The following is a 24,618-nucleotide window of genomic DNA, read 5'->3' as shown; positions in this document are numbered from 1 at the left end:
CATTATAGCCAACGATGGACGGTGGATCCGTCGCTGTCCAACTTTTCGACGGAGACAAAAAAGTTACTTTGTCCGTCATCCCCGCCCGATGGACACAAAATTTCTGACTCATCCAGTGAACGACGGACGAAACGTGAGGCCATCCGTCACTAATACAAGTCTATGAGAAAAAAACGGATCCACCGTCAGTCACTGGACCCTAAAAACGATGGATTGCGACTGAAGGCAAAAAACTGATGTGTGAAAGAGGCCTAAGGACTACGTCGGACAGAAAGTATTTGTGTTTATTATTTTTTTTTTTTAGATCGAGGGCTTCGGGGAATTAGGCGTATAATAAAATGGCAAAACTGTGTGGTATTTTATTTAATACTTTTTTCTGGCTGGTTTTTTTTTTAACCCGTTACATACTATAGGATTAGTAATGGAGAGGCGTCTTACTGACGCCTCTCCATTACTAATCGGGCTTGATGTTACCTTACAATCATTAACCCCTTATTACCCCATAGCTCACCGCTACTCGGCAGTGGAAAGAGAGAGGATAATTGCCAGAATTGGCGCATCTTACAGATGCACCATTTCTGGGGCAGCTGTGTGCTGGAGTTTGTAACCAGGGGGGGGCCCTTCCTAGGCTATGAATTTCAGCCCGCAGCTGTCTGCATAGTCTTTCTGGCTATTAATTTTTGGGGGGCACCCCTATTTTAATAGCCAGTAAAGGCTATGCAGACAGCTGTGGGCTGATATTCCAAGTCTGGGAATATCCATGAGAATTAACCCCTTCCCAGGCTATAAATATTGTCCCCCAGTAGCTGGCTTTCCCTCTCTGGCGCAGAAAATTGCGCAGAAGCCCACACCATTTTTTTTTAAATTATTAAAAAAAAAAAAAAAAAAAAAGGAAAAGGACATTGCATATTAGACCGGGGTCAGACATGCGAGAAACTCGCATGAGTCTCGCACCTCTGTATTCGGCACTGCACTTGGGACCGGAATGTGCAGCTGAATGTATTTCTATGCAGCTGAACGCTCCGGTCCTGAGTGCCGTCTATCTAACCCATATCTATCTGTCTATTATCTATCTATCTGTGTGTGTAAACATTCTTCAATGGAGTATGTAAAAGAAGAGGTTGGACAAGGAAATTACATCACAATTCTTTTTTTTTTGTTAAATATTATAGCTTTATTTAGCTTACAAAAAAATGCATACAAATCTGCATGAAAAAAAAAGCATCAAAAAGGCAGGTGACCTGCCAGTGACCTCTGATGCAGATCTGGTGCAGATTTTACCTGCGTCAAATCCTGACCGTGGAAACATACCCTTAGTGCTTGGATCCTCATCCTTCCGGCTGCTAATTCTCTAAAGTTATCAGTCATGATATCTGCAAAAAACATTTCCGCTGTTGCAAATCAATGCCGTACTTCCACCCTGCAAAGACAAAAAAAACCATGCAGCCGCTGTAGGGCCAGGAGGGGCGAAGCAGAGAAAGATACTGGATGCATTTTCTTTGGGTGGGAGTGGAAAGAAAACCCTCAGACTTTGGCCTCCTAGTTATGATGTTTACACATTTTTCATACTTTTTGATCTGACCACTATTTATAGTCTGTCCTGCACTCAGCAGCTTCTGTGCTATATCACATCCTCTCCCGCCCAGTGACATCTCCTCTTTCACAATTTCTAGGATTCACATTATGCACAAGCACCTCCCTATGACATCACATCTAGAACTTCAATAAATAGGAAGAAAGAGCGGAGAGCAAGGTACGTAAGAGAGCACTTTTTCCGGCGGATCTGTCTATAGAAGGGGGGAAAAGGGAGAAGAAACAGGGTATAAAAAGCAAGCAACTCCATGTGCAGGGTCAGAGCTTATAACACACATCTCCGACACTCTGCACTTTCAGTTTCACTGGTTATCGCTTTGCTGTTGCAGATATCTTGTGACTTCAACAGCAAGAAAATTTCAACTTTATATTTTTGTATTATTGTTTTCAAGGTCTCCAACAATGAGTGCATCAAAGAATCGGATATTTTCTTGGTTGTCCCAAGAAGAACAGCTTTAATAAGTTATACACAAATCTGAAATGTTAGCTACGATCCTAAGAGTGAGCTGGAGCTATAGAGATGTGGTTGTGTACGTACGGTCAGGATAGGACCACGCGTAATACCATATCTATTGATTGCCAATATGGTCACTTTGACAAAAATCGCACTAAATCCCAACTGTTGGAATTTTGATAGCAAGTTGCACTTAATCTCTATAGGTTGCTACTAGTGATGAGTAGAGATGGGTGAACCTGAACAGTAAAGTTTGGTGTCCATACCAAACATCTGCTGCTCGGGTACAGACACCGAACACGGAGTTCACCAGGAAGTCCGTGTTACTGTTCGCCCCCCGAACACCGGGTGTTTCTCATGCTGTCATGTGCATGACAGCGCAGCAAACACTGCTTCTGATCGGCAGTAAGATCATTACAGCCAGTCATACAGCTGCGGTTCCCACGGTGTCAAATGAGTGCTTAAGCCCGCAGCTGTGATCAGAGGTAACAAGTTTACTTTCGGTCCCTGGCGTTGACTGATGGGACTATTGCTTCCATTAGCCTTTGCCTGCTGCCGCTAATAACAGAGAGAGTAGGCAGTGGCTGATGGGAGTATTCATCAGCAGCCGCCTGCACAAAAGAAAAACGGCATGGGTTCCCCTGTATTTTTGATGATCAGCCAAGCAAAAAAGTGCAATCTTCAGCTGTCAGCGTTAGCAATGCTGGATATCAAGAACAGAGGGTTCCCTACGCTTTTTTGTTAAATTTAAATAATTTAAAAAAACGGGGTGGGGGTCCCCCCTATTTCTGACAACCAGCTATGCTAAAACAGACAGCTGAGGGCTAGTAAGGGGCAATGGATATTGGTCCGCCCCAACCGCACCAGAAAAGGCGCATTTATTAAATGCGCCAATTCTGGCTCTTTGCACGGCTCTTCCCACTTGCCCTGTATCAGTGGCAAGTGGGGTTCATATCTGTGGGGTTGATATCACCTTTGCACTGTCCAGTGACATCAAGCCCATGGCTTAGTAATGGAGAGGCATCTATAGGACACCTATCCATTACTAATCCTAGAGTGGTATCGAAAGTAAAGACACAGCAAGTATAAAGTCTTTCGTTTGAAATAAAAAACAAAACACACCTATCAAATCATTAAATTGAAGCCCTCATCTCCTGTAATAAAAGAACAAAAAAAAAAAATCCCTCACCTGTCCGTCGTTCTGTCACACGCCGTAATCCACGTCTGGGGATAAAGTTTTCAACCTGGACGGTGTCAAGATGTGACCGTCCAGGCTGAGAACCACCAATGAATGAGATGGTGATGTCATTGAGGTTACCGACGGTCAATGAGGATGAGTGGAATGAAGATATGGCTGGATGAGGGTTGGATGGATGAGTGAGGGATGGATGGATTGAGGTATGGCTGGATGAGAGATGACTGGCTGGATGAGGAACGGATAGATGGCTGGATGGATGAGGGATGGATGGCAGGAATAAGGATGGATGGCGGGATGAGGAATGGATAGAGGGGGGGCTGGAATCCATAGTCTCCTATGCCGTAATCCATCTGTACATGTGCTCTTCAGCATGAATGGTGGCATCATGCGACTGTTCATGCTGAGAAGCAGGGAAGAATGAGCTGCATCGAACAGGCCACTGAACTATCGTGATCACCGCTAGCACAAAAAAGTCTCACGGTTCAGCTCTGATCTCACCAAGGTCACCGCAGTTCATTGGACCGGCTGGAAACACAGCATCAGTGAACTGCAGTAACTTCGATGATGTCACCACTAGTAACTGAACTGCGCTCACAGAAGTTAATTCATCATTGGTTTTCAGCCTGGACGGTTGCATCTTGGCACCGTCGAGGTTGAAAACGGTTTATCTCCAGACATGGTTTACGGCATGGGACAGAATGAAGGGCAGGTGAGGGATATGATTGTTTTTTTTTTATTACAGGAGACGATTGCTTCAATAGAATGGGTGATAACGCGAGCATGGTTTAATTTAGAATCTAATATTAAAGAGTGTGTCATTCTTTCACATAAATGACTTTATACAGGTTGTGGGTTTATTTACCATATAACTAAGATTAGTAATGGATAGGTGTCTTATAAACGCCTCTCCATTACTAAGCCTTGGGCTTGATGTCACCGGCCAATACAAAGGTGACATCAACCCTACAAACAGGACCCCAAAGCGACAGAATTGGCTCTTGCTGTTATTAGCGGCAGCAGGCATAGGCTGATGTAGTCCCATCAGCTGACGCCAGTGACTGGAGGTAAACCTTTTACCTCTGATCACAGCTGCGGGCTCAAGCTGATTTTACCGCCTATCAGAAGCAGTGCTTGCCGCGCTGTCATACACATCCCAGCGTGACAAACACTGGATGTTCGGGGCCCCCATTCAAGTGAATGGTGTCAGGTGCTGTTCTGGTACCCAAACTTTTATTTTTAACTGTTCGACCGGACCCGAACATCCAGGGGTTCCCCAATCTCTAGTGATGAGCGAGAATGCTCAGCGCTTGATCGAGCATCAGGGTGCTCGAGTCCCTGCCACGCATGTTTTCTGGCTGCTAAAAGGAATCTGTCACCCCATTTTCTGCCTATAAGCTGCTGCCACCGCCATCAGGGGCTTATCTACAGCATTCTGTAATAAATGCTGTAGACAAGCCCCCGATTGAAACCGGAAAGATAAGAAAAACACGTTAGATTATAATCACCGGGAGGTGGTGGGTGTCGCGGTCCGGCGCCTCCCATCTTCTAGCGATGAAGTCCTCCTCCTTGCTTCTACCTCGGCTCCTGTGCAGGCGTACTTTATCTGCCCTGTTGAGGGCAGAGTAAAGTACTGCAGTGCGCAGGTGCCGGGAAAGGTCAGAGAGGTCCCGGCACCTGCGCACTGCAGTACTTTACTCTGCCCTCAACAGGGCAGATAAAGTACGCCTGCGCAGGAGCCGAGGGAGAAGCAAGGAGGAGGATAGCATCGTATGGAGATAGGAGGAGCCGGACGGGATGGCGACACCTATCGGATCGGACCAAACGCCAGGGTGAGTATAATCTAACTCTTTTTTTCTTACCATCCAAGTTACATCGGGGGCTTATCTACAGCATTACAGAATGCTGTAGATAAGCCCCTGATGGCGGTGCCGGAAGCTGATAGTCGAAAAATGGGGTGACAGATTCCCTTTAAGACAGTAAATAAAAATGCAGATATTGCCTGCCATGGCACTTGAGCACCCACGATACTCGATGCGTACCTCAGAACCCTGATGCTCGATCGAGAGGCAAGTATGTTCGCTCATCACTAGTTGCTACTGTCTTTGATCGGGTAATTTGTCAAAGAATTGCTAGAGTCATCGTGTGATCCTAGTCTCACCTTTTATAAAACTGGCAGGTTTCATTGACAAAGGGCGTGCAGATATGTGTACCTTTTTTTTTTTTAAATGATCCAGTGACTAAAAACAAATGGAGTAATTTTGCAGCTTCTATGTATTCATACACAAATGTCATAAGGACCGGTCATCTTATATGTATGAGGGCTTAGGACAAGCCACCACGTTGTTGTTGTCGGCGGGAAAGAAAGATGATACATTTCAAAGTCCAATCCTTTTCTTAGCAGAAGAGATAATCCCCTAAAAGAGGTGGCCGGCAGCGGCTCACTTGTCTTACCCTATTGAAAACACATGCATGCTTGGCCAAAGTGTGGATGTGTATAGGGCCAGAATAAATAGCAATTAGTGGACATTTTCTGCTATAGGACAACATTGCTTGATTCAAAAGGTCAAACCCAAAGCAAATTTTTTACTTTTGCCTTTACTTTGCCCACCATGGTTTTTAACGTGTCATCTTTTTTCCCTTAGGCACTTGAGACTGAAGAAAGATAAAACATATGGATTCCCAATTTTTAGTTCCTGAAACTGAACTGCAGGAGATGAAGAACTACTTTGAAAATAGAGATCTTGCAGAAGCCGTAGAAGGTGTGAAGAGATGCCTGGCAGACATTGACAAAGTCACATTGAATGTTGCTGTAACTGGAGAATCAGGATCTGGAAAGTCAACTTTTATCAATGTAATCCGAGGCCTTGGCGATGAAGAAGAAGATTCTGCCAAGACAGGTGTGGTCGAGACGACCACGGTCCCATCACCTTATTTACACCCCCATCACAAAAACGTGAAATACTGGGACCTTCCCGGGATCGGAAGTCCTGTATTTAAACCGAAGGATTATCTGCAATTGGTGAAGTTCCACCAATATGATTTTTTTCTGATCATCACAACCGAACGCTTCAGAGAATGTCACATCCTGTTGGCACAAGCCATCAAGTCCATGGGGAAGAAGTTCTATTTTTTGAGATCCAAAATAGACTCGGTATTAAAAGGATGTCGACGAGGAAGGACAAACTACTGCAAGGATGAAGATCTATTGAAGGAAATCCACGAGGACTGTGTAAATGGTCTCCGAGCTGGAGGTATCGAGAACCCTCAAGTGTTTCTAATCTCCAGTCTGGAACCTGAAAAGTATGACTACTACTTGATCCAGAAAACGCTAGAGGACGAACTTCAGAGTCACAAGAGACATGTATTTCTTCTGTCTCAGCCCAATTTTTTCCACCAGGCCGTGGAGAAGAAGAAAAAGGCCTTTCTATCGCAAATCTGGAAATGGGCCATCATCTCCGCTATGAACGTTGCGACGTCACAAAGGCTGGGGACGAGTAGTATGTCATGTGTTCCATATTTATCCGCCAATGGTGACCTCACCCTCATGGTCAACATATTGGAAGAGTACAAGAAAGCTTTTGGCCTGGACGCGAGGTCCCTTAAAATGCTATCGGATACCTTTGGGAAAGATCTTGAAAATTTGAGATCAATGATCAGAACCACAATGGCTTTGGAGGAGATAACTCATGAATTGGTTTTCCATCATCTAAAGAGTCAGGGTCTGACAGATATGGGTCGTATAGTGACAGCATGTGTAAATCAGTTTGTTCCGCAGATTGGCACATTGGCAAGTGGAGGGGTCGCCTTTGGGACGACTTACTGGACACTCAGCAGCTTCCTATCTGCTATGGCAGAAGATGCTACAAGGGTGGTAACGATGGCATTAGCGACTTCTGACTAACTTTCGCATGTTCACCAAGTGACCTTTTAACCATTGGTGGTGTCTAAAAAAGTTGTATGAATCCTTTTGGTGAAAGTTCAGAACTGGATGTAAAACTTTATCTCCCGTTACATCATCTATAAACCCACCATACACATGAAAAAGCAATCTTACATTCCGTTATATGGTGTCTCTGTTTCATGCAGCAAGGATTTAGATGAGAATATCTTCATAATGCAACGATCCAGGAGGCAAAGTTTCCTGTGACTCCATAACACATTAAGACGGTGCTATATTATGTGCCAAAGACTTCTATGGGCATCATTTTACAACTACGTACAACTACGATGCGGTCACTGGAAATATTAAAAAAAAAAAATCATATGTAATATAAATGTTTTTATCAGAACGATTGTTTGTTTTTTGCCTTTTTATTAATTTTGGGTGCAAGATAAATAGCACAGTAAGGTCATAGACATCATAATGCAGCTCCAAATTACCTGCTAATACCCGATGCTTGTGCATGGCACCTCGCAACCAAAATCTTCTGGTGAGAAGTTCCTTTAAAGCGGTCCTTTAGAATTTAGAGTTCTGGAGGTCCCGTTCTCCAAGTGGCTCTCCAGCTGTAGCTAAACGCCTTACTGAATGAAACAGTCTAGTGAATCTGATGCATTTTATAAATCCTTAATCCAGGGTTGGGAAATAAAATCTTGCGTTTAAGAAGCTTTAATCTTTAGTTTGAAAAAAAGAAAAGGAAATTAAGTTAAAGGGTTATTCTCAAAACAGGATAGGGGATAACTTGATGCTTGCTGACGGTCTGTTAACCAGAAAACAGGCGTTCTGCAGTGGAAATGCGTATGCGCTGCACGAATCAGTCTATGGGATTGCATCGCTCAGCTATATCTGGCAGTCCCGTACACAATGAATAGAATAGATGAGGAGCATGAGCAATTGCACTACAGAACGGGGCCGTAGATCCCGTTTTCAGGGTTCCAGATTGCCAACACTGTGAATGCTGGAGGTCCCAGCGATCAGACCTCCAATGATCAGCAAGTGTTTCATTATACTCTTTTGGGAATAACCCTGTAAAAACGCTTTTTTTTTTCTAGCAATTAGTGAGGGTCTCAAAACCAGGACCCTCACTAATCTGCTGCACTTCAGGATGGGATCACACCTAAAAATGAAAGGTGATCTTCAAAAAAAACAGTTGAATGAGCCAAGGCTGGAAGGACCTCTGACCCAGACATATTTGTGCTTGTCCTGCCATCCACCTATTAAATACTGTAGCTTGTGACATTGATATATCAGACTTCTTCCCCGGATAATTAATGCCTTGTAAGTCTTCTCCAGTCACATCCAGAGCTGCATTTACAATTCTCATGATTTCTTAGTGACTGGAACGGCAGATTATGTGAAGAACCTGCAGCTGTAGAATTGACAAAATTTAGCAGTCCTGTGCCAGCAGCTTTTGTGGGAGAACGCTGTAACCCAAGATCGAGACAAAGTAAATCGGTTCTCCTTCAACTGAAGGCAGCAGAGGTGTACGGGAGTCCGGCAAAATGGTGAATGCAGCTTGGATAGTATCCAATGTGTACCTTGGCATCAGGACAACAGAGGTGACGCTTTATACAGACGTAGATGATCTAACTACCAGCATACTATACTTTGATGCTTATTGGGGCGTGCTGGAAATTGTAGTTTCATAATTGTTTTCGAGTAGAAATGTATGGTTCTGTAGCTGTCAGTCTTAGGGTAATTCCACAAGCATCAGAAAAAAAAAAGTCCATCCCGTGGCCATCCGTATAGAACAGAGACGATTTCTGTAAGTTAAATACAACGCTTGTTCAGGTTGTTGCATTTTTATTGTCCACCATGATCGCTGGGATATACTCAGTCAGTGGCGCCCCCGCCAGCTCTGGAAGGCATTTACAACGTCTCGTGATCAGTACAGATTATGATATCTTGGCATTCGTCTATTGCAGGCAATTTACCGGTAAAGACAAGTTGTCTTGCACTGTAATCTGCGGTCACGCTGCCTCGATCAGACAGGTATGATGGCCATAACTTCTAAGTCCTCCGAGTGTCTTGCTGGTAGGAATTAGGCACCTGCTCATCTTGGACTCCTCACACTGTGACTTCTGGCCTTATGTCCTGTCTGTCGAGCAGCACACAAAACGTTTGCACCCATCGAGGCTCCGCCAGTCTTTACTAGCCCAGTAATCTGCTGTACTCAGAAAGTGCTGATGACTTCTTCACCCCGTCCCAGATACGAGCGGCGTAGTGGAACCTAAAAGGAAAAATATTTAAAAACTAAGAAAAATACAAAAAAAAAATCCCATTGCGTTTGGCCGGTGCTGACAGTGCTCATGGGCATTAATAAGAAAGAAAGCCTGAGATATATGATATGTCCCTGCACGGTCTCTAGGGGGCACAACTGCTGCTCAGCGGTCTCCTTACCAGTTCTTTTCGGTCAGGATAGTGTGCGACAGCTGCGGGCGTGACATGGACATCATCTGGCTGCGAAGCTTACTGATCATGGTGTGGAAGCTGGGGTGCCCCTTGTAACCCGGCAGGAGTGGAGGAAGCGCAGAATTTCCTCCTGACCCTGTTAAAGAACATAGAAATATACATAAAGCTTTAGTATCAAAACAGACAAAATATCACTAATTCAGCACCAGAGTAAGTAAGGAGAGAAAATGACAGAGCAAGAGGGAAAAGGGAGCGAAAGGAGAGAGGGAGAAAATGGAATAGAGGGAAGGGGAGCAACAGAAAATGAAGACGAGTGCGAGGTTGCTAAGAGCGCGCGAGGGTGTGCGACAGACAGCATGAGGTAGTGTGTGAGACAGAGAGAGCCCAGGAGCTCTGTGAGAGGAAAGATGGCGGCGCCTGGAGAATGGAAGGTGAGGGAGGGTAAGAGAGGGAAAGGCGAGCGAGGGGGAAGGGCGAGCGAGGGGGAAAGAGAGGGAAAGGCGAGCGAGGGGGAAAGAGAGGGAAAGGCGAGCGAGGGGGAAAGAGAGGGAAAGGCGAGCGAGGGGGAAAGAGAGGGAAAGGTGAGCGGGGGGGGGGGGGAGAGGGAAAGGTGAGCGAGGGGGAAGAGAGGGAATGATATGCACCACATGAGGGAAAGCGGGTGGGCCCAGAGAGAGAAGGAGAGGGAGGGAGCTACTGAGATAATGAAAGGCATCAAAAGTGACAGCATGAGAAAGAGAGCGTGAGAAACCAAGAATAGTGTGAATGATATCTGGGAGAGGGAAGTAACATACCTGATTTGGACACTGTCTCATCAGTATCATTCTCCATGGTTGGTATTAAAAATAAATTCACCTCCGATTCCAGGAAATCATAGGATAATCCAGAAAAAATGTTGCAGTCCAACATGGAGACAGTGCCTTAAAGAGAAGAGAGCAATTATAAGGAGGATGACATTAGGCACACATCATCCTGCAGGCACAGCCTGGGTGCCACGTCTGCCCCTAATCGCGCTGAACTACGGGAGCTACGGGGCACACAGTCGACTCTACAGATGAGCTGTTTCGCCACGTATCTGGCCAGGAGAGCAAAACAATATTTATTTTCTCCATATTTTCATCCTCTGGCCTCAGCGCAGGACTACATCCACCGTCTCTGGTATCAGTTTAAGGTGTCCGTTACCTTTGTAGCGTAGCCGCGAGTGGAGCATCAGCTTGTCTACCACCAGGTTCATCTGCTTCAAGGATCGGGGACAGAAATCTTCTCTTTTGGCTTTATTCTGTAGAAACACTTTAAAAAACAAAACAAAAAAAAACACATCAATGAAGGTTAGATGGAAATCAGGTAAAAGGATAATAATCGATTTCCTAGTGGTTGAGGATAATGCGGCTTTTCCTAGGTGGTCTTGCTGGTCGGTCTGGTGGTTTAGGGCCCCGTCACACATAGCGACGCACCAGCGATCCCGACAACTATATGACCTTGTCAGGATCGCTGGTGTGTCGCTACATGATCGTTGGTGAGCTGCCAAACAGGCGGCTTCACCAGCGATCAGCACCAGCGACACGTGGGTAACAAGCGACGCACGTCGCTTAGTTACCCACTGTGTACCCTAGTTACCAGCGCGCTGGTGCAGGGAACTGGTAACCAAGGTACACATCGGGTTTCTAAGCGGCGTGTGGCACTTAGAAACCCGAAGTGTACCTTGGTTACCAGCTCCCTGCACCAGAGAGCTGGTAGCTAAGGTACACATCTGGTTTCTAAGCGCCGCGCGCCGCTTAGAAACCCGATGTGTACCTTAGTTACCAGCACCAGCTCGCTGATCTCCCTTCTGCCACACGCAGAGATGCATGCGGGCCAGCGGGAGACCAGCAATCAAAAAAATGTCCTGGCCATTCCAGGACGATCAGCGATACCCGGCAGGGGGGCCGGTCGCTGGTAAGTGTCACACACAGCGAGATCGCTGTGTGTGACGGGGGCTTTATTCACCTCCTCAACTTCATGGACGCTATTATGGGAAAAGCTTGCCATTAAGGATCTTTCAGGTCTGGCCATTAAGAAGTTAATAAAGAGACAAAAGTTAAGAAACTAAAAGCCGGCGATGTCTCCAGATACAAGGACTTACCTATGTGCGGGTAATATTCAATGCCATCATCGCCTCCAGACGATCCGCTTGATTCATGGCTGGGAGACGGGGTGGACGGTTTTAACATCTCGGCCGTTTGTAAAAACCTAAATACCCGGATATAACAAGAAAATGTTATTGCTTACTTTTAGGGGTAAGAGAAAAATAAAATAATCAGTCCTGGTCACATGGACTGGATCAGCTCGGTTTTTTACATCTTGTACCGATCAAATCACACGTGCATCCATCGCATGCCTGAGATCTCAAAAGATGGAGAAAAAAAAAAAAAACAAAACGATAGATTCACTGTCAAGTACCGAACCCAGCGATCTCCATCAGTCCTATAGACAGTGAATGGAGCGACGGTGATGCGAAACTTGTGACAGGAGTAGCCCTCCCAACCCCAGCGATAATACATCTATCACCCCCAGTACTGTGGTGTATGACTGGACCCCTTTAAATTCTTACCTGTATAAGTTAAAGTCGCTGAACCAGTCCTGGACAACGATGACTACGTGACACACCGTGAACAGGAAGGCAGCTATTTGTAAAGACTGAAAAAAAAAAAAATGAATTTACCACGGAGAGCAACTTTTAAGTGTTTTTTTAAACCAACAAATATTCCATTTGGGGGAAAATGAATCCTCAGCTTTGCAGAACTTGTACACGTGTACTTACAGCTTATGTCCACGAGATGGCACATGGTGATTCTGTACTAAGTACTCTGCCATAAAATCACCATGCGCCATCTGGTGGCCATAAGCTATAAGCACAGGTTCTGCAAAACCTGGTTTCTAGTGCTACTACACTCCCTGACAGAAGTTATGTCGCTTATCCATGTTATGTACATAAAAGCTTATAACCTGACGTTAAATTCATCCATCGGTTGTATAAATTATTCTTTTGAAAGCTGAAACCCTCCGAAATGTGGTTTAGGTTAAGAAAATAAATTGGCATCAGTGTAGAAATATTGATCATTTAATGGATACAGAATGGTCAGATTTTGGCAACACAAAAGTTTTGTCGGTCACAGAAAGTAATGTGATATTCAAACAAATAATTACCTTAAAATACAAATATATGTTACATAACATTGGTGAATGAAGTTGTGGTGCTATTAGTCATTTAATATTTTGTGTGACTTCCATGAGCTTGAAGGACTGCATCCATGCGGTTCAACAATGATTCATACAATGTATTAATGAAGTCATCAGGAATAGCAAAGAATGCAGTCTTAGGGTACCGTTACACCTAGCGATGCACCAGCGATCCCGACTAGTGATATGACGCGGTCAGGATCGCTGGTACATCGCTAGGTGGTCGCTAGTGAGCTGCCACACAGGCAGATCTCACCAGCAACATCGCTGGGGACAGGGATTGCTACTTACCTGTCAGACGAGGCGATCCTGACGTCCTCCCGCCTGCGTCCACACGTCGCTCGTCGGCGCCACAGGAAGCCCAGCAGGAAGTGGCCGACGAGGAATGGTCCAGGAGCTTCTCGCGCGATCAGCGATAATCAGCGGGGGAGCCGGTCGGAGGTAAGTATCACATGCAGCGATATTGCTAGCAATATCGCTGCTACGTCACAAAATCGGTGACTTTACAGCGATATTGCTAGCGATATCGCAGTGTGTAACGGGGGCTTTACATGCCTCCCAGAGTTCATCTAGATTCTTTGGTTTTGTCTTCCAAGCTTCCTTGATCTTTTTTGCCTGGAGGAACTTTGTGGTAGAGATGGATGTATGAGATGGAGCACTATCCTGCTGCAGAATTTGACCCCTTTGGTGATTTGGAATATAAGAGCTAATACTTCTTGATATTTTAGGCTATTGATATTGCCTTCCACCTTGTATTTTGGATCCATACAGGCTCCAGTAGGTCTCCTGCACTATTTGTGGCGGCCGTGGTGTAATTCTACTGAAGACTCATCAGAGGAATCCACCTTCTGCCACTTTTCCAGTGTCCATCTGTTTAGCAGGCTGTGGGACATTGCAAATGCCACACGGTTTTTTATTTGCCTTTTGTTTAGTGCTGGCTTATGGGCACTGATTCGACCATGGAGGCCATTTCAAGACAGAATTCTACAAACTGTTCTAGTTGACACAGGGACTTGAGGTGACATGTTGGAGCTCTGCTGCAGTGGAAGAGGGGCTTGCTTTGGATTTTCTAACCAACAAACGTTCCTCCTGAGCAGTTGTCTTGCGGGGTCTGCCAGACCTGGGCTTGGCAAACACATATCCAGTCTCTTCGAATCTTTTTTAATTCTTTGTACTTGACCCTGAGACACATTAAAGATGCCAGCCACCTCTGCAGTGGATCTGGTCTTCAGCCTCTTGATAATCCAGGCTTTGGTCGCAGGGTGGATTTTTGGCATGTTGTCAGAGCTCAAGTTGCAGCTCAAGTGAAGGTCTGGGGTGCTGGGTTTCTTTTTAGACACACCCACTAATTAACCGATCATTTACTGAACACAGGTGAGGATGTAAACTAGGATTGGGTGCATTATATGAGCAGGCGACAAAACTTTTGTCTTGCCAAAATCTGACCATTCTGTGTTCATTAAATGATCAATATTTCTGCACTGATGCCAATTTATTTTCTTAACCTAAACCACATTTCGGAGGGTTTCAGCTTTCAAGAGAATTTATACAACCAATGGATGAATTTAACGTCAGGTTATAAGCTTTTATGTACATAACATGGATAAGTGACATAACTTCTGTCAGGGAGTGTATGCCGTGTGCTGGTTGGAAGTTGCGCTCACCTGCATCTCCACGTAGGTGTGGGGGAGATTGTATTCTGGGGGAAGCTTCCGGTCGTTATTGATCAGATGGTCCAGTATGGCCGGACTCAACATGGGCTGGAAAAATAAAAAATATTATTTTTATTATTATTTGCAGAACGGGCAACTTCACCTTCGATGCTCCGTCCGTCGCTTACCTGAGTGTCCAGGAAGATGATCCTCTCCTGACTGATGAAGAAATCAATGCCGCTGGTCTGGTTCCCGGCTCGCTCTCTCACCTCTTGGCTTTGCATCCTGAAGACGTACGACCTGGAGACCACCATAGGGAGAGGAGATAAGCAGGCGAGAAAAGGTTAAGTGGAGTTTGTCAGCATTAAAGGAGTTATCCGGGCTAAAATGAAAAGTCTGTAAAATGTTGTCTGTGTGCCCTATGTGAGTGTGTTGGGGAAAGGTGATCTCAATTGTGGGGTACTGATGGCTTACCATGGCGATTGGGGTCTCCTTAAGAAGGTCCCCCATAGCCCATGGTTAGGCCTCATTGGAGATTGTACATTTAACTATTGCAGAGTGCAGTACATGCTGCAATAGTAAAATGATTGCAGGGTCAAGACACCAAGGAGGGACTAAAAACATCACTGGGATTGGAGAGGAACGCGCTGTCAGCCCACCCAATTACTGTAGACATACAGGTTTGTTCTGCTCTTGGGAAGGCAGAAATGGTGATTAGCCGTCTCTGCCTTCTCTGTGCAGCTGGGTCGTGTCCGACAACCGATTCCCTGCTCCTACTCTCTACTATGTAGTAACGTTTTAGAACGTCAATAGGGAATAGAGCACAGACCACCTGATATCTGTAGCCTATGAGTGATCCGGAAGCAGTTAAATGACGAAGTGTCCAATATAGAATTAAAAAAAAATCACTTGAAAGCTGCAGCCAATGATCGGTTGCAGCTGATCAATATTCTACAGACATTCTCTTTGTCGAAATAGTAAAGGCTGTGGCTGATCAGTTCGGAATAGCAGAGCCGTCATTTGAGGAGTATCAAAGATTGAGGGGTCCATTCCTTTAACCCCTACACGACATTCACCGTATATATACATGCCCCATACACGACAGGTGATGGCTGTGTATCACAGCCGGGACCTTCCGCTATCGATCATGGGCAGAGCTCCGCCTGAGATTGTTAATCCGTTAAATGCCACTGTCAATTTCTGATAGCGGCATTTAACACGCACCGACGTGCACGTGCGTCATTAACTCCGCCCATAACGTGATTGTGGGTTGCCGTTGGGTTGTCATAACAGCCGGGGATCAGCACATGACCCCCGTGACTGTCGTTACGGAGCTCCTTTGAAACCCTGCCTGTGGACGAAAATCAAAGGAGACCGTGATGCTATTAAGCATTGCTGTATATAGCACGAGTGATCAGATGATTGCAGCTTCAAGACCCCTAAGGGGGCGCACAAAATCAGTAATAAGTATTTAATAAAAAAAAAAAAAAAAAAAAAAAAAGGTTCAAATCAACCCCCTTTCCGCCCATTGAAAATAAGAATATAAAAAAATTACACACGTGGTAACACCGAGTTCAGAAAAGTCCAATCTATCAAAATATAAAAACAAATAACCGATTGGTAAACACTGTAAATCGGGGGAGAAAAAAAAAAAAAAAAAGATCAAAAAACGCCAAAATTATGGTTTTTTTGGGTCGATACAATTCCCAAAATAATGCTGTAACAAGTGATCAAAAACCAAAAAAAAGAAGAGCCTTTCCTCCAGCGATGACGGAATAGAGCATAAAGCTAAAAATTTGATTCCCTATTCAGAATTTTTCTTTTCATCGCCCAGTCTTCGAGGTTTAAATACTATTTCAATTCCAGCGTTTTTTAATGATTTAGTATTACCATTCTGTTTTTGGGAGAAACGTTTAGAAACTGCGGATAATGTCACAGTCGTAGTGCTGATCGCAGTGGACAGGAGCCTTGTGATGGCCCTGAAGCACAACCCACATTTAACACCCCTTTGTAAGAGCCATGTAGAATGGCCTTGGAAATAACTGGGGGAGAGGATGGTACCTAACGTAGCTGCCTTTTTTGCTATAAATATGACTTCTGATATTTGAGGACAGAAGTGCAAGCTTACTGTCTTGATTCATGTTGGCAGGTAATTGTTATTAGATTTACTATTTCCAAATACCGTGGGCTGTATTGAGTTGGTAACGTCATGGAGGTTTGGTTTTGGTTTTTACTTGTTACGTTCCATTTCTATATTCTCCACAATGGAGTCCGCTCCTTTAAAGAGTACGACATCAATAACCTCCATGTTATTATCATCTATCTACAACTCTGTCAGACTCCAGGTTATCATTTTCCTGGGATGAACAGTTTTCTTTTTGTTCTGATTAATTCTCCAGCCGAGATATTATTTATTGCATGTGAGGGGTGACCTGAATTTCCTTCTAACATAGAATTACTATCCATAGGTTTTCTGCAGGAGGAAATTAGAACCACAGGTGGAATTGTATAATGTCATATCTAACTGACTGATGGTTGTCAGGGATCACGTGTAATGGAGAAATTCAATTCATTATTGTTGATGTAACAGACTAATTTATTATATTCTTTTTCTGTACCCTTCCAAATAATCATCAATGTATCGACCATAAAATTGTATTTTTTACAAAAAAAAAAAAAAAAAACACACATCTGAAAATAGGAATTTCTCTTCCCATACTACTACTCCTACAATATAATAAGTCTATGCCCGACAATTCCAGTTTAGAGTAGTTTCTAGATAAACAGAGCACATATATAAGGGAAATATATGATGTTCTCTTAGCGGTATCATTTCATAATATACACCGTATTTTTTGGACTACAAGACGTACAGGACCATAAGATGCACCTAGGTTTTAGAAGAGAAAAAAAAAAAACTGAAGCAAAAATATGGTCAATTCTGTACTTAATATCCCCTATCCTGGTAAATATGGTCCCCTCGTCCCTAGCCTGGTAGGCATGGCCCCCTCATCCAGATCCTGGTAGGCATGGCCCCCCTCATCCAGATCCTGGTAGGCATGGCCCCCCTCATCCAGATCCTGGTAGGCATGGCCCCCCTCATCCAGATCCTGGTAGGCATGGCCCCCCTCATCCAGATCCTGGTAGGCATGGCCCCCCTCATCCAGATCCTGGTAGGCATGGCCCCCCTCATCCAGATCCTGGTAGGCATGGCCCCCCTCATCCAGATCCTGGTAGGCATGGCCCCCCTCATCCAGATCCTGGTAGGCATGGCCCCCCATCATCCAGATACTGGTAGGCATGTCCCCCCTCATCCAGATACTGGTAGGCATGTCCCCCCTCATCCAGATACTGGTATGCATGGCCCCCCTCATCCAGATCCTGGTAGGCATGGCCCCCCTCATCCAGATCCTGGTAGGCATGGCCCCCCTCATCCAGATCCTGGTAGGCATGGCCCCCCTCATCCAGATCCTGGTAGGCATGGCCCCCCTCATCCAGAGACTGGTAGGCATGGCCCCCCTCATCCAGAGACTGGTAGGCATGGCCCCCCTCATCCAGAGACTGGTAGGCATGGCCCCCCTCATCCAGAGACTGGTAGGCATGGCCCCCCTCATCCAGATACTGGTAGGCATGGCCCCCCTCATCCAGATACTGGTATGCATGGCCCCCCTCATCCAGATACTGGTATGCATGGCCCCCCTCATCCAGATACTGGTATGCATGGCCCCCATCATCCAGATCCTGGTAGGCATGGCCCCCTCATCCAGATCCTGGTAGGCATGGCCCCCCTCATCCAGAGACTGGTAGGCATGGCCCCCCTCATCCAGATCCTGGTATGCATGGCCCCCCTCATCCAGATCCTGGTATGCATGGCCCCCCTCATCCAGATCCTGGTATGCATGGCCCCCCTCATCCAGGTCCTGGCAGGAATGATCACCCTCATCCCTATACTGGTATGCAGGGTCCCCATCTCGTCCTTATATGCATGGCCCCATCTCTATCCTGGTATGCAGGGAATCTATCCTCAACCTGGTACGATTGGTCACCATCCCAGTCCTGCTATGACTGGCCCCATCCTGATCCTGGTATGATTGTCCCCATCAGAAAAGATTAAAAAAAAAAAAACCATTACACTTACCTTCCTCCGTTCCCTCTCAGTGTCCTGCTCCGGTGCCAGTAGCCGCTTAATGCTTGTAAGCATCACATGGCAGGGACGTTATGCGCTGCTCACAAGCAGAGCACAGCTGCCGGAATACTCACCGGGACTGTTCATCACAGAGAGCAGTGAGTATTCATCGCTCTTCAGTAGCGCGCAGTGTCAGCCACCATCTTCCTGCTTCTGCCGGCGGTCATGTGTGCCGCTACTTAAGAGAAACGAATATTCAGAATATTCATTTCTCTTAAGTAGTGGCACATATGGCCGCCGGCAGCAGCGGTATATATATCTAATATATAAAGCTCAATGTGGGTATGTGTGTGTGTGTGTGTGTGTATGTCCGGGATTGGCATCCGCACCGTCGCAGCTACAGCCGCAAAATTTTGCACAGTCACACGTCTGGACCCCGAGGCTATGTTGTGAGGCGAAATTTTAACCCCACGCATTCCAATTCACCAAACAATTTTGCCCCTATCTACATAATGGGGGAAAAGTGAAAGAAAAAGTGTTGGAGGCAAATTGACAGCTGCCAGATGTGAACAAGGGGGACTTAAAGAATGAGAGCAATGGCGCCAAAGAGTATATACCGTACAGTTGCTAAGGTGGGGCCCTGACATGGGATACTCACCACACACGGGGATATGAACACACACACAAAATGCGCCACACACTACCACGTGCTTCAACACATATACCACCCTCAGCACACATTTCACCACACATACACCAACCTCGCCACATAAAAGTCGACACACAAAAGTCACCACTCAAAACTCGCCACGCTGTCCCAGTGCTGTTTAAAAGATGAAAAATGAGCTGTGATTGGTTGCTATCAGCAACAGTTTTCTTTGTAGACAGCTGTGGTAACTGAGGCCTATTATTCTTATCATTTCTATGGTGTTATCGTCCTTCTGTAAAACTGGAAATAACACAATTTATTACCATGCCGACACAGACCACCCTCTGACACAGACTGCAGGGGGAGCCCAGTATCACACAGGATATGATTAGACACATGGCTCAGCAGTCAGTATCACACAGGATAGGATTAGATACATGGCTCAGCAGTCAGTATTACACAGGATATGATTAGACACATGGCTCAGCAGTCAGTATCACACAGGATAGGATTAGATACATGGCTCAGCAGTCAGTATTACACAGGATAGGATTAGATACACGGCTCAGCAGTCAGTATCACACAGGAGAGGATTAGATACACAGCTCAGCAGTTGGTATCACACAGGATAGGATTAGATACACAGCTCAGCAGTCAGTATCACAGGATAGGATTAGATACATGGCTCAGCGGTCAGTATTACACAGGATAGGATTAGATACACAGCTCAGCAGTCAGTATCACAGGATAGGATTAGATACATGGCTCAGCAGTCAGTATCACACGGGATGATTAGATACACGGCTCAGCAGTCAGTATCACACAGGATAGGATTAGATACACGGCTCAGCAGAAAGTATCACACAGGAGAGGATACTTGGGTAATCATTTAGTTTGTGTTGCAAATCTGTAGTGTTGAATATATGATGTGAAATGGTTTTATGTGCAATATAATCATTATAATTTGTTACCACTAACCACAGTTGGTTACTATGCCCAGGCAACGCCGGGCTCTTCAGCTAATATATATATTTATTTATTTATTTTTTTAACACACACATTTATTTATATGTACACACACATTCATCCCAGGAAAATGATAACATGGAGTCTAGCACGGATGCAGATATTATGGATATAGTAAATCTAATTAAAAAAAAAGAAAAAAATACCTGCCAATGCTAAAGCAAGACTTGCAAAAATCTAAAAAAAAAATTAAAAAAAAAAAATTGGACGTTAGATTTGTAGTGAAAAAGCCACCTACATTAGGTACCATCCTTTCCCCAGCTATTTCCAAGGGAATAAACACATCAGCCATTCTACATGGCTCTTACAAAGGGGTTTTTAATATTGGATCAATAAATGTGAATTATTTTACTATACATTCAATTCCGTCATCGCTGGTTGAAAATCTCGTCTTTTTTGGCATTTGGTGTTCACGTCCCCAGACTAGGACGGCTCCGTGCAATGAACTATACTGAGACAAGCTGCATCTGAAAGTGGTGATCTGACTTTTCTTCCCCCCCGAAGCGATCAAAAAAGTCACAAATATTCCAAAATACTGTTAATAAAAATCTGGTGTCATCCCTCAAGAAATAAGCCACCACACCGCTCCATCGGCCAAAAAATAAAAATGTTTTGGAAAATGGCGACACGACCCAAAAATAATTTTTTGCAAACTTCAGATTTTTTTTCACCATTAAAATAATAATAATAATAATAATAATAATAATAATAATAATAATAATAATAATAATAATAATAATAAAAAAATAAATACTGGACATGTTAGGTGTCACTATAATCGTACTGATGAGCAGAATATCCTCAATATCGTGAGGTCATTTTTACCACAAAATATACACAGTAAAAAAACTCCCATAAAACAATGTCAGAATTGTGTTTGTTTTTCACAGTTTCACTGAACTTGGAAATTTGTTCCCATTCTCAAGCACACTATGCGGTAAAATGAACCGTGTCAATCAAAAGCACAAATCACCCTCCAATAAACAAGAAACAGTATGTCTGTGTGGACAGAAGAATAAAAGAGTTATGGCTCTGGGAAGAAAAGGAGGTAAAAAAAAAAAACGGAAACGCAAAATCGAAAGTTCATGAAAAATGAAGATCAACAATTAGACATGTTTCCTGTCTTGATCTTTCAGCGGCTCTACTATAGATGTCACCTGTAGACTACCATTAGAACATGGGGGTCCTCACCTCTGGTCGTCATCTGGAGAGTTGGCGGACAGAAGAGACATCATGGTGGACTTGCCAGTGCCCTGTGAGCCGAGGATGCCGACGACCAGGACGTCTGTCTGATCCAGCAAGAACTGCAATAAACGTACAGAGCGTGAATATACTGCTGGGTACAGCCAGCCGGAAGGGGCAAAAACGAACTAGAGCCAGCTGGTGGGCAGCTATCTGATGGGGGTCTTAAAATCTGATTGAGTCAGTCCCATAAAAAAAAAAATATATAGATTTTTTACCACCCAATCCAGCCATAATAAAACCCCAAAATGAGAAGCCGCACCTCGATGGCGCTGTCGCACCAGTTCATGTATTCGTCAACCAGCTTAATGCTGTGCTTCATCTTCTGTGGAGGGAGAAGTTTCGCCTGCCCGACCACGGCTGTGAGGACAGAAGAGAAGAAGAACTTGTAAGGCGACTGCACAATAACTGGATGTGGAGAACTACATGACCCAGCACTTACGATCCACGTTACCGCCGGCATTTGCCGCTGCAGCCGCCATGCCTCTGTTCTGGATCTGGTACACAGGCTGCGTGGGGCGTTGCCCTTCTTTCTCTACCTTGGCGGTGGCGGTAGCAGTGGGCGTCAGGCTTGTGCCCTCTGCCGTCGGTTGCGGCTTTCCCTCTTCTCTGGCCTTCATAAGTACAATGGGCTTCTCCAGAGCGGGGGTAGCGGACGTGGCATTTTTTGGCTAAAAGAATGGGGAAAAAAATAAAATGAACAACAAAAAGCACCAGGAGGAATAACAGAGGAACGGCACAAGGCAATGTTAAGCTCCATCCACTCACACGCTCGGCAGCGGGCTTAGCCAGGATGATGGGGGTTTTCTGCATGGTGTAGGCGGAGTTGTCCTCATTTCCATCCTGAAAATAAGGAAAGTAACAGACTCTGATAAAGAAAAATAGATTTAAGGCTAAATCTTGCTACAATTTTGTAGGGTTGCTTGTCAGGACCCAAGGAAAGCTGTAATACGCCTTACAGTTGTCACAATTATGTAATACCGGATGCTGCCAGTAGGGGTCAGTCCAGCCCTGCACATGCCAATGGTCAGCACCCTGTGACTCCGGCTCTACACTTACCCATTTATCCTGCTCCCGGTCTCGCAGCATGGGGTCCCGCTCCCGGCCGGGCTCAGACAGGTTGAGGTTCCCCGGTGGGCCCTGGTCCATCCAGCGTCGTCTTCTGGTGCGCCCGGGGACGTACATGCTGGGCTGGCTGTGCCCGGAGTCAGACATGATTAGTTAGTACAGAGACGGATTCTTCTGCCCCGAGTTTTCTGATTTCTCGTTCTTTTCAAAATCAGTCACTGACAGCAGAGATCCTGAAAACAATAAGGAGGTTTCACAGCGTCCTGTGGTCAACATCGTTATTCTCTGGTCATTACCGAGGCAGCAGGGGGAAGGGAGCCGTGGCCGCCATCGTTATAAAGGAGAGCCCTTCCCCATCATGGCGGGGGGAGATACCTCTTTAGCAGGGGGGCAGCCCCGTACGGCAATATCCTAGCGGCGGGGCAGCCCCAGGCGGCAACGTCCTAGCGGGGGGGGGGGCAGCCCCGGACGGTAACGTCCTAGCAGGGGGGGGGCAGCCCCGGACGGCAACGTCCTAGCAGGGGGGGGCAGCCCCGGACGGCAACGTCCTAGCAGGGGGGGGCAGCCCCGGACGGCAACGTCCTAGCAGGGGGGGGCAGCCCCGGACGGCAACGTCCTAGCAGGGGGGGGCAGCCCCGGACGGCAACGTCCTAGCAGGGGGGGGCAGCCCCGGACGGCAACGTCCTAGCAGGGGGGGGCAGCCCCGGACGGCAACGTCCTAGCAGGGGGGGGCAGCCCCGGACGGCAACGTCCTAGCGGGGGGGGGGGCAGCCCCGGATGGCAACGTCCTAGCGGGGGGGGGCAGCCCCGGATGGCAACGTCCTAGCGGGGGGGGCAGCCCCGGATGGCAACGTCCTAGCGGGGGGGGCAGCCCCGGATGGCAACGTCCTAGCAGGGGGGGGGCAGCCCCGGATGGCAAAGTCCTAGCAGGGGGGGGGGCAGCCCCGGATGGCAACGTCCTAGCAGGGGGGGCAGCCCCGGACGGCAACGTCCTAACGGGGGGGCAACCCCGAACAGCAACATCCTAATGGGGGAGGCAACCCCGGACGGTAACGTCCTAGCGGGGGAGCAGCCCCGGACGGTAACGTCTTAGCGGGGGGCAGCCCTGGACGGCAATATCCTAGCGGCGGGGCAGCCCCAGACAGCAACTTCCTAACGGGGGGGGCAACCCCGGACAGCAACGTCCTAACGGGGGGGGGCAACCCCGGACAGCAACGTCCTAGCGGGGGGGGGCAGCCCCGGACAGCAACGTCCTAGCAGGGGGGGGGCAGCCCCGGACAGCAACGTCCTAGCAGGGGGGGGGGCAGCCCCGGACAGCAACGTCTTAGCGGGGGGGGGCAGCCCCGGACAGCAACGTCCTAGCAGGGGGACAGCCCAGGTCGGCAATGTCCTGGAGAGGGTGGGCAGCAGCGTCCTAGTGGGGGGCAGCGCCGAACGGCAACGTTGCAGGGGGGGTTCTTTAGGACACTGCTCAGCACAGCTACAGAGAGGAATACATTTTCAGGACACACCATGATAGTCTTCTGCCTAGAATAGGAGCATTGCACATCCAGCCTTTCACATGGAGTCCCCACTCCCCCGAGTCCCCGCTGTCACTCACCAGCTCTCTCCTTTCGTCTGTTCATCATCAGTAAACCAGCAAATGGCTGACCAGGAAACACAGGACGCGCAGGAGGTTCCGGGAGTGAAAGGTTCCTATCAGTCACCATAGCAACAGAGTTAAAGCGTAGATAGTCACAGTGCTGCCATCCGATGGCCAAACGTAAAACTGCTCCCTATACCCTTATGTATTTTTCTTCAAATTCTCGTCAAAATCGTAAAAACAACAAAAGGAAAATAAAGTAAATATAAAAATGTTTGATTATACTAAAATAACCAGAAAATAGGAAACCTTACAAGTCTGGTGACGGTCACATGACAGAGGAGGGCGGAGCTTCCTAGACGTGTAGGTGATACAAGCGGGAAGGATGAGTGGGTGCGCGCAGTGCGGATCCCGCTCCTGTACTACACGTTGCATTAAAAGTGGCGAACAGTTATACGGT

General features: G+C 46.4%; 2 protein-coding genes across 5 annotated transcripts; one reads left to right on the top strand and one right to left on the bottom strand.

Moving 5' to 3' along the window:
- Positions 1 to 1,164: 1,164 nt before the first annotated feature.
- Positions 1,165 to 24,618, bottom strand: SMG9 (SMG9 nonsense mediated mRNA decay factor). 4 transcript variants are annotated; one of them, XR_012231284.1, is made up of 15 exons: positions 24,177 to 24,543; positions 22,568 to 22,809; positions 22,277 to 22,351; positions 21,951 to 22,179; positions 21,771 to 21,868; positions 21,458 to 21,570; positions 14,654 to 14,765; positions 14,478 to 14,573; positions 12,185 to 12,270; positions 11,717 to 11,823; positions 10,777 to 10,884; positions 10,389 to 10,514; positions 9,583 to 9,730; positions 7,626 to 9,412; positions 1,165 to 1,420 (listed from the first exon to the last, which is right to left on the bottom strand). XR_012231284.1 is itself a non-coding variant. In XM_073570635.1 (15 exons), the coding sequence occupies exons 3-15, from the start codon at positions 22,721 to 22,723 to the stop codon at positions 9,334 to 9,336; spliced, it is 1,533 nt and encodes a 510-aa protein (XP_073426736.1). In that variant the 5' UTR covers positions 22,724 to 22,809; positions 24,177 to 24,271; positions 24,473 to 24,618; the 3' UTR covers positions 7,538 to 9,333. The 4 variants fall into 4 exon arrangements, 3 of the variants coding, with proteins under 3 accessions (XP_073426736.1, XP_073426735.1, XP_073426737.1); XM_073570635.1 differs by lacking the exon at positions 1,165 to 1,420 and having other exon boundaries at positions 7,538 to 9,412; positions 24,177 to 24,271; positions 24,473 to 24,618; XM_073570634.1 differs by lacking the exon at positions 1,165 to 1,420 and having other exon boundaries at positions 7,538 to 9,412.
- On the top strand, positions 1,420 to 7,534 carry LOC141085350 (interferon-inducible GTPase 5-like). The gene is made up of 2 exons (XM_073570637.1): positions 1,420 to 1,753; positions 5,888 to 7,534. The coding sequence occupies exon 2, from the start codon at positions 5,917 to 5,919 to the stop codon at positions 7,144 to 7,146; it is 1,230 nt and encodes a 409-aa protein (XP_073426738.1). The 5' UTR covers positions 1,420 to 1,753; positions 5,888 to 5,916; the 3' UTR covers positions 7,147 to 7,534.

The sequence above is a fragment of the Dendrobates tinctorius genome, unplaced genomic scaffold (assembly GCF_039654945.1).
Source record: "Dendrobates tinctorius isolate UK_male_01 unplaced genomic scaffold, ASM3965494v1 ptg000028l, whole genome shotgun sequence".
NCBI classification, from domain to species: domain Eukaryota; kingdom Metazoa; phylum Chordata; class Amphibia; order Anura; family Dendrobatidae; genus Dendrobates; species Dendrobates tinctorius.
The sequence above is the reverse complement of the archived record's forward strand: the minus strand, read 5'-3'. Positions and strand labels throughout refer to the sequence as shown.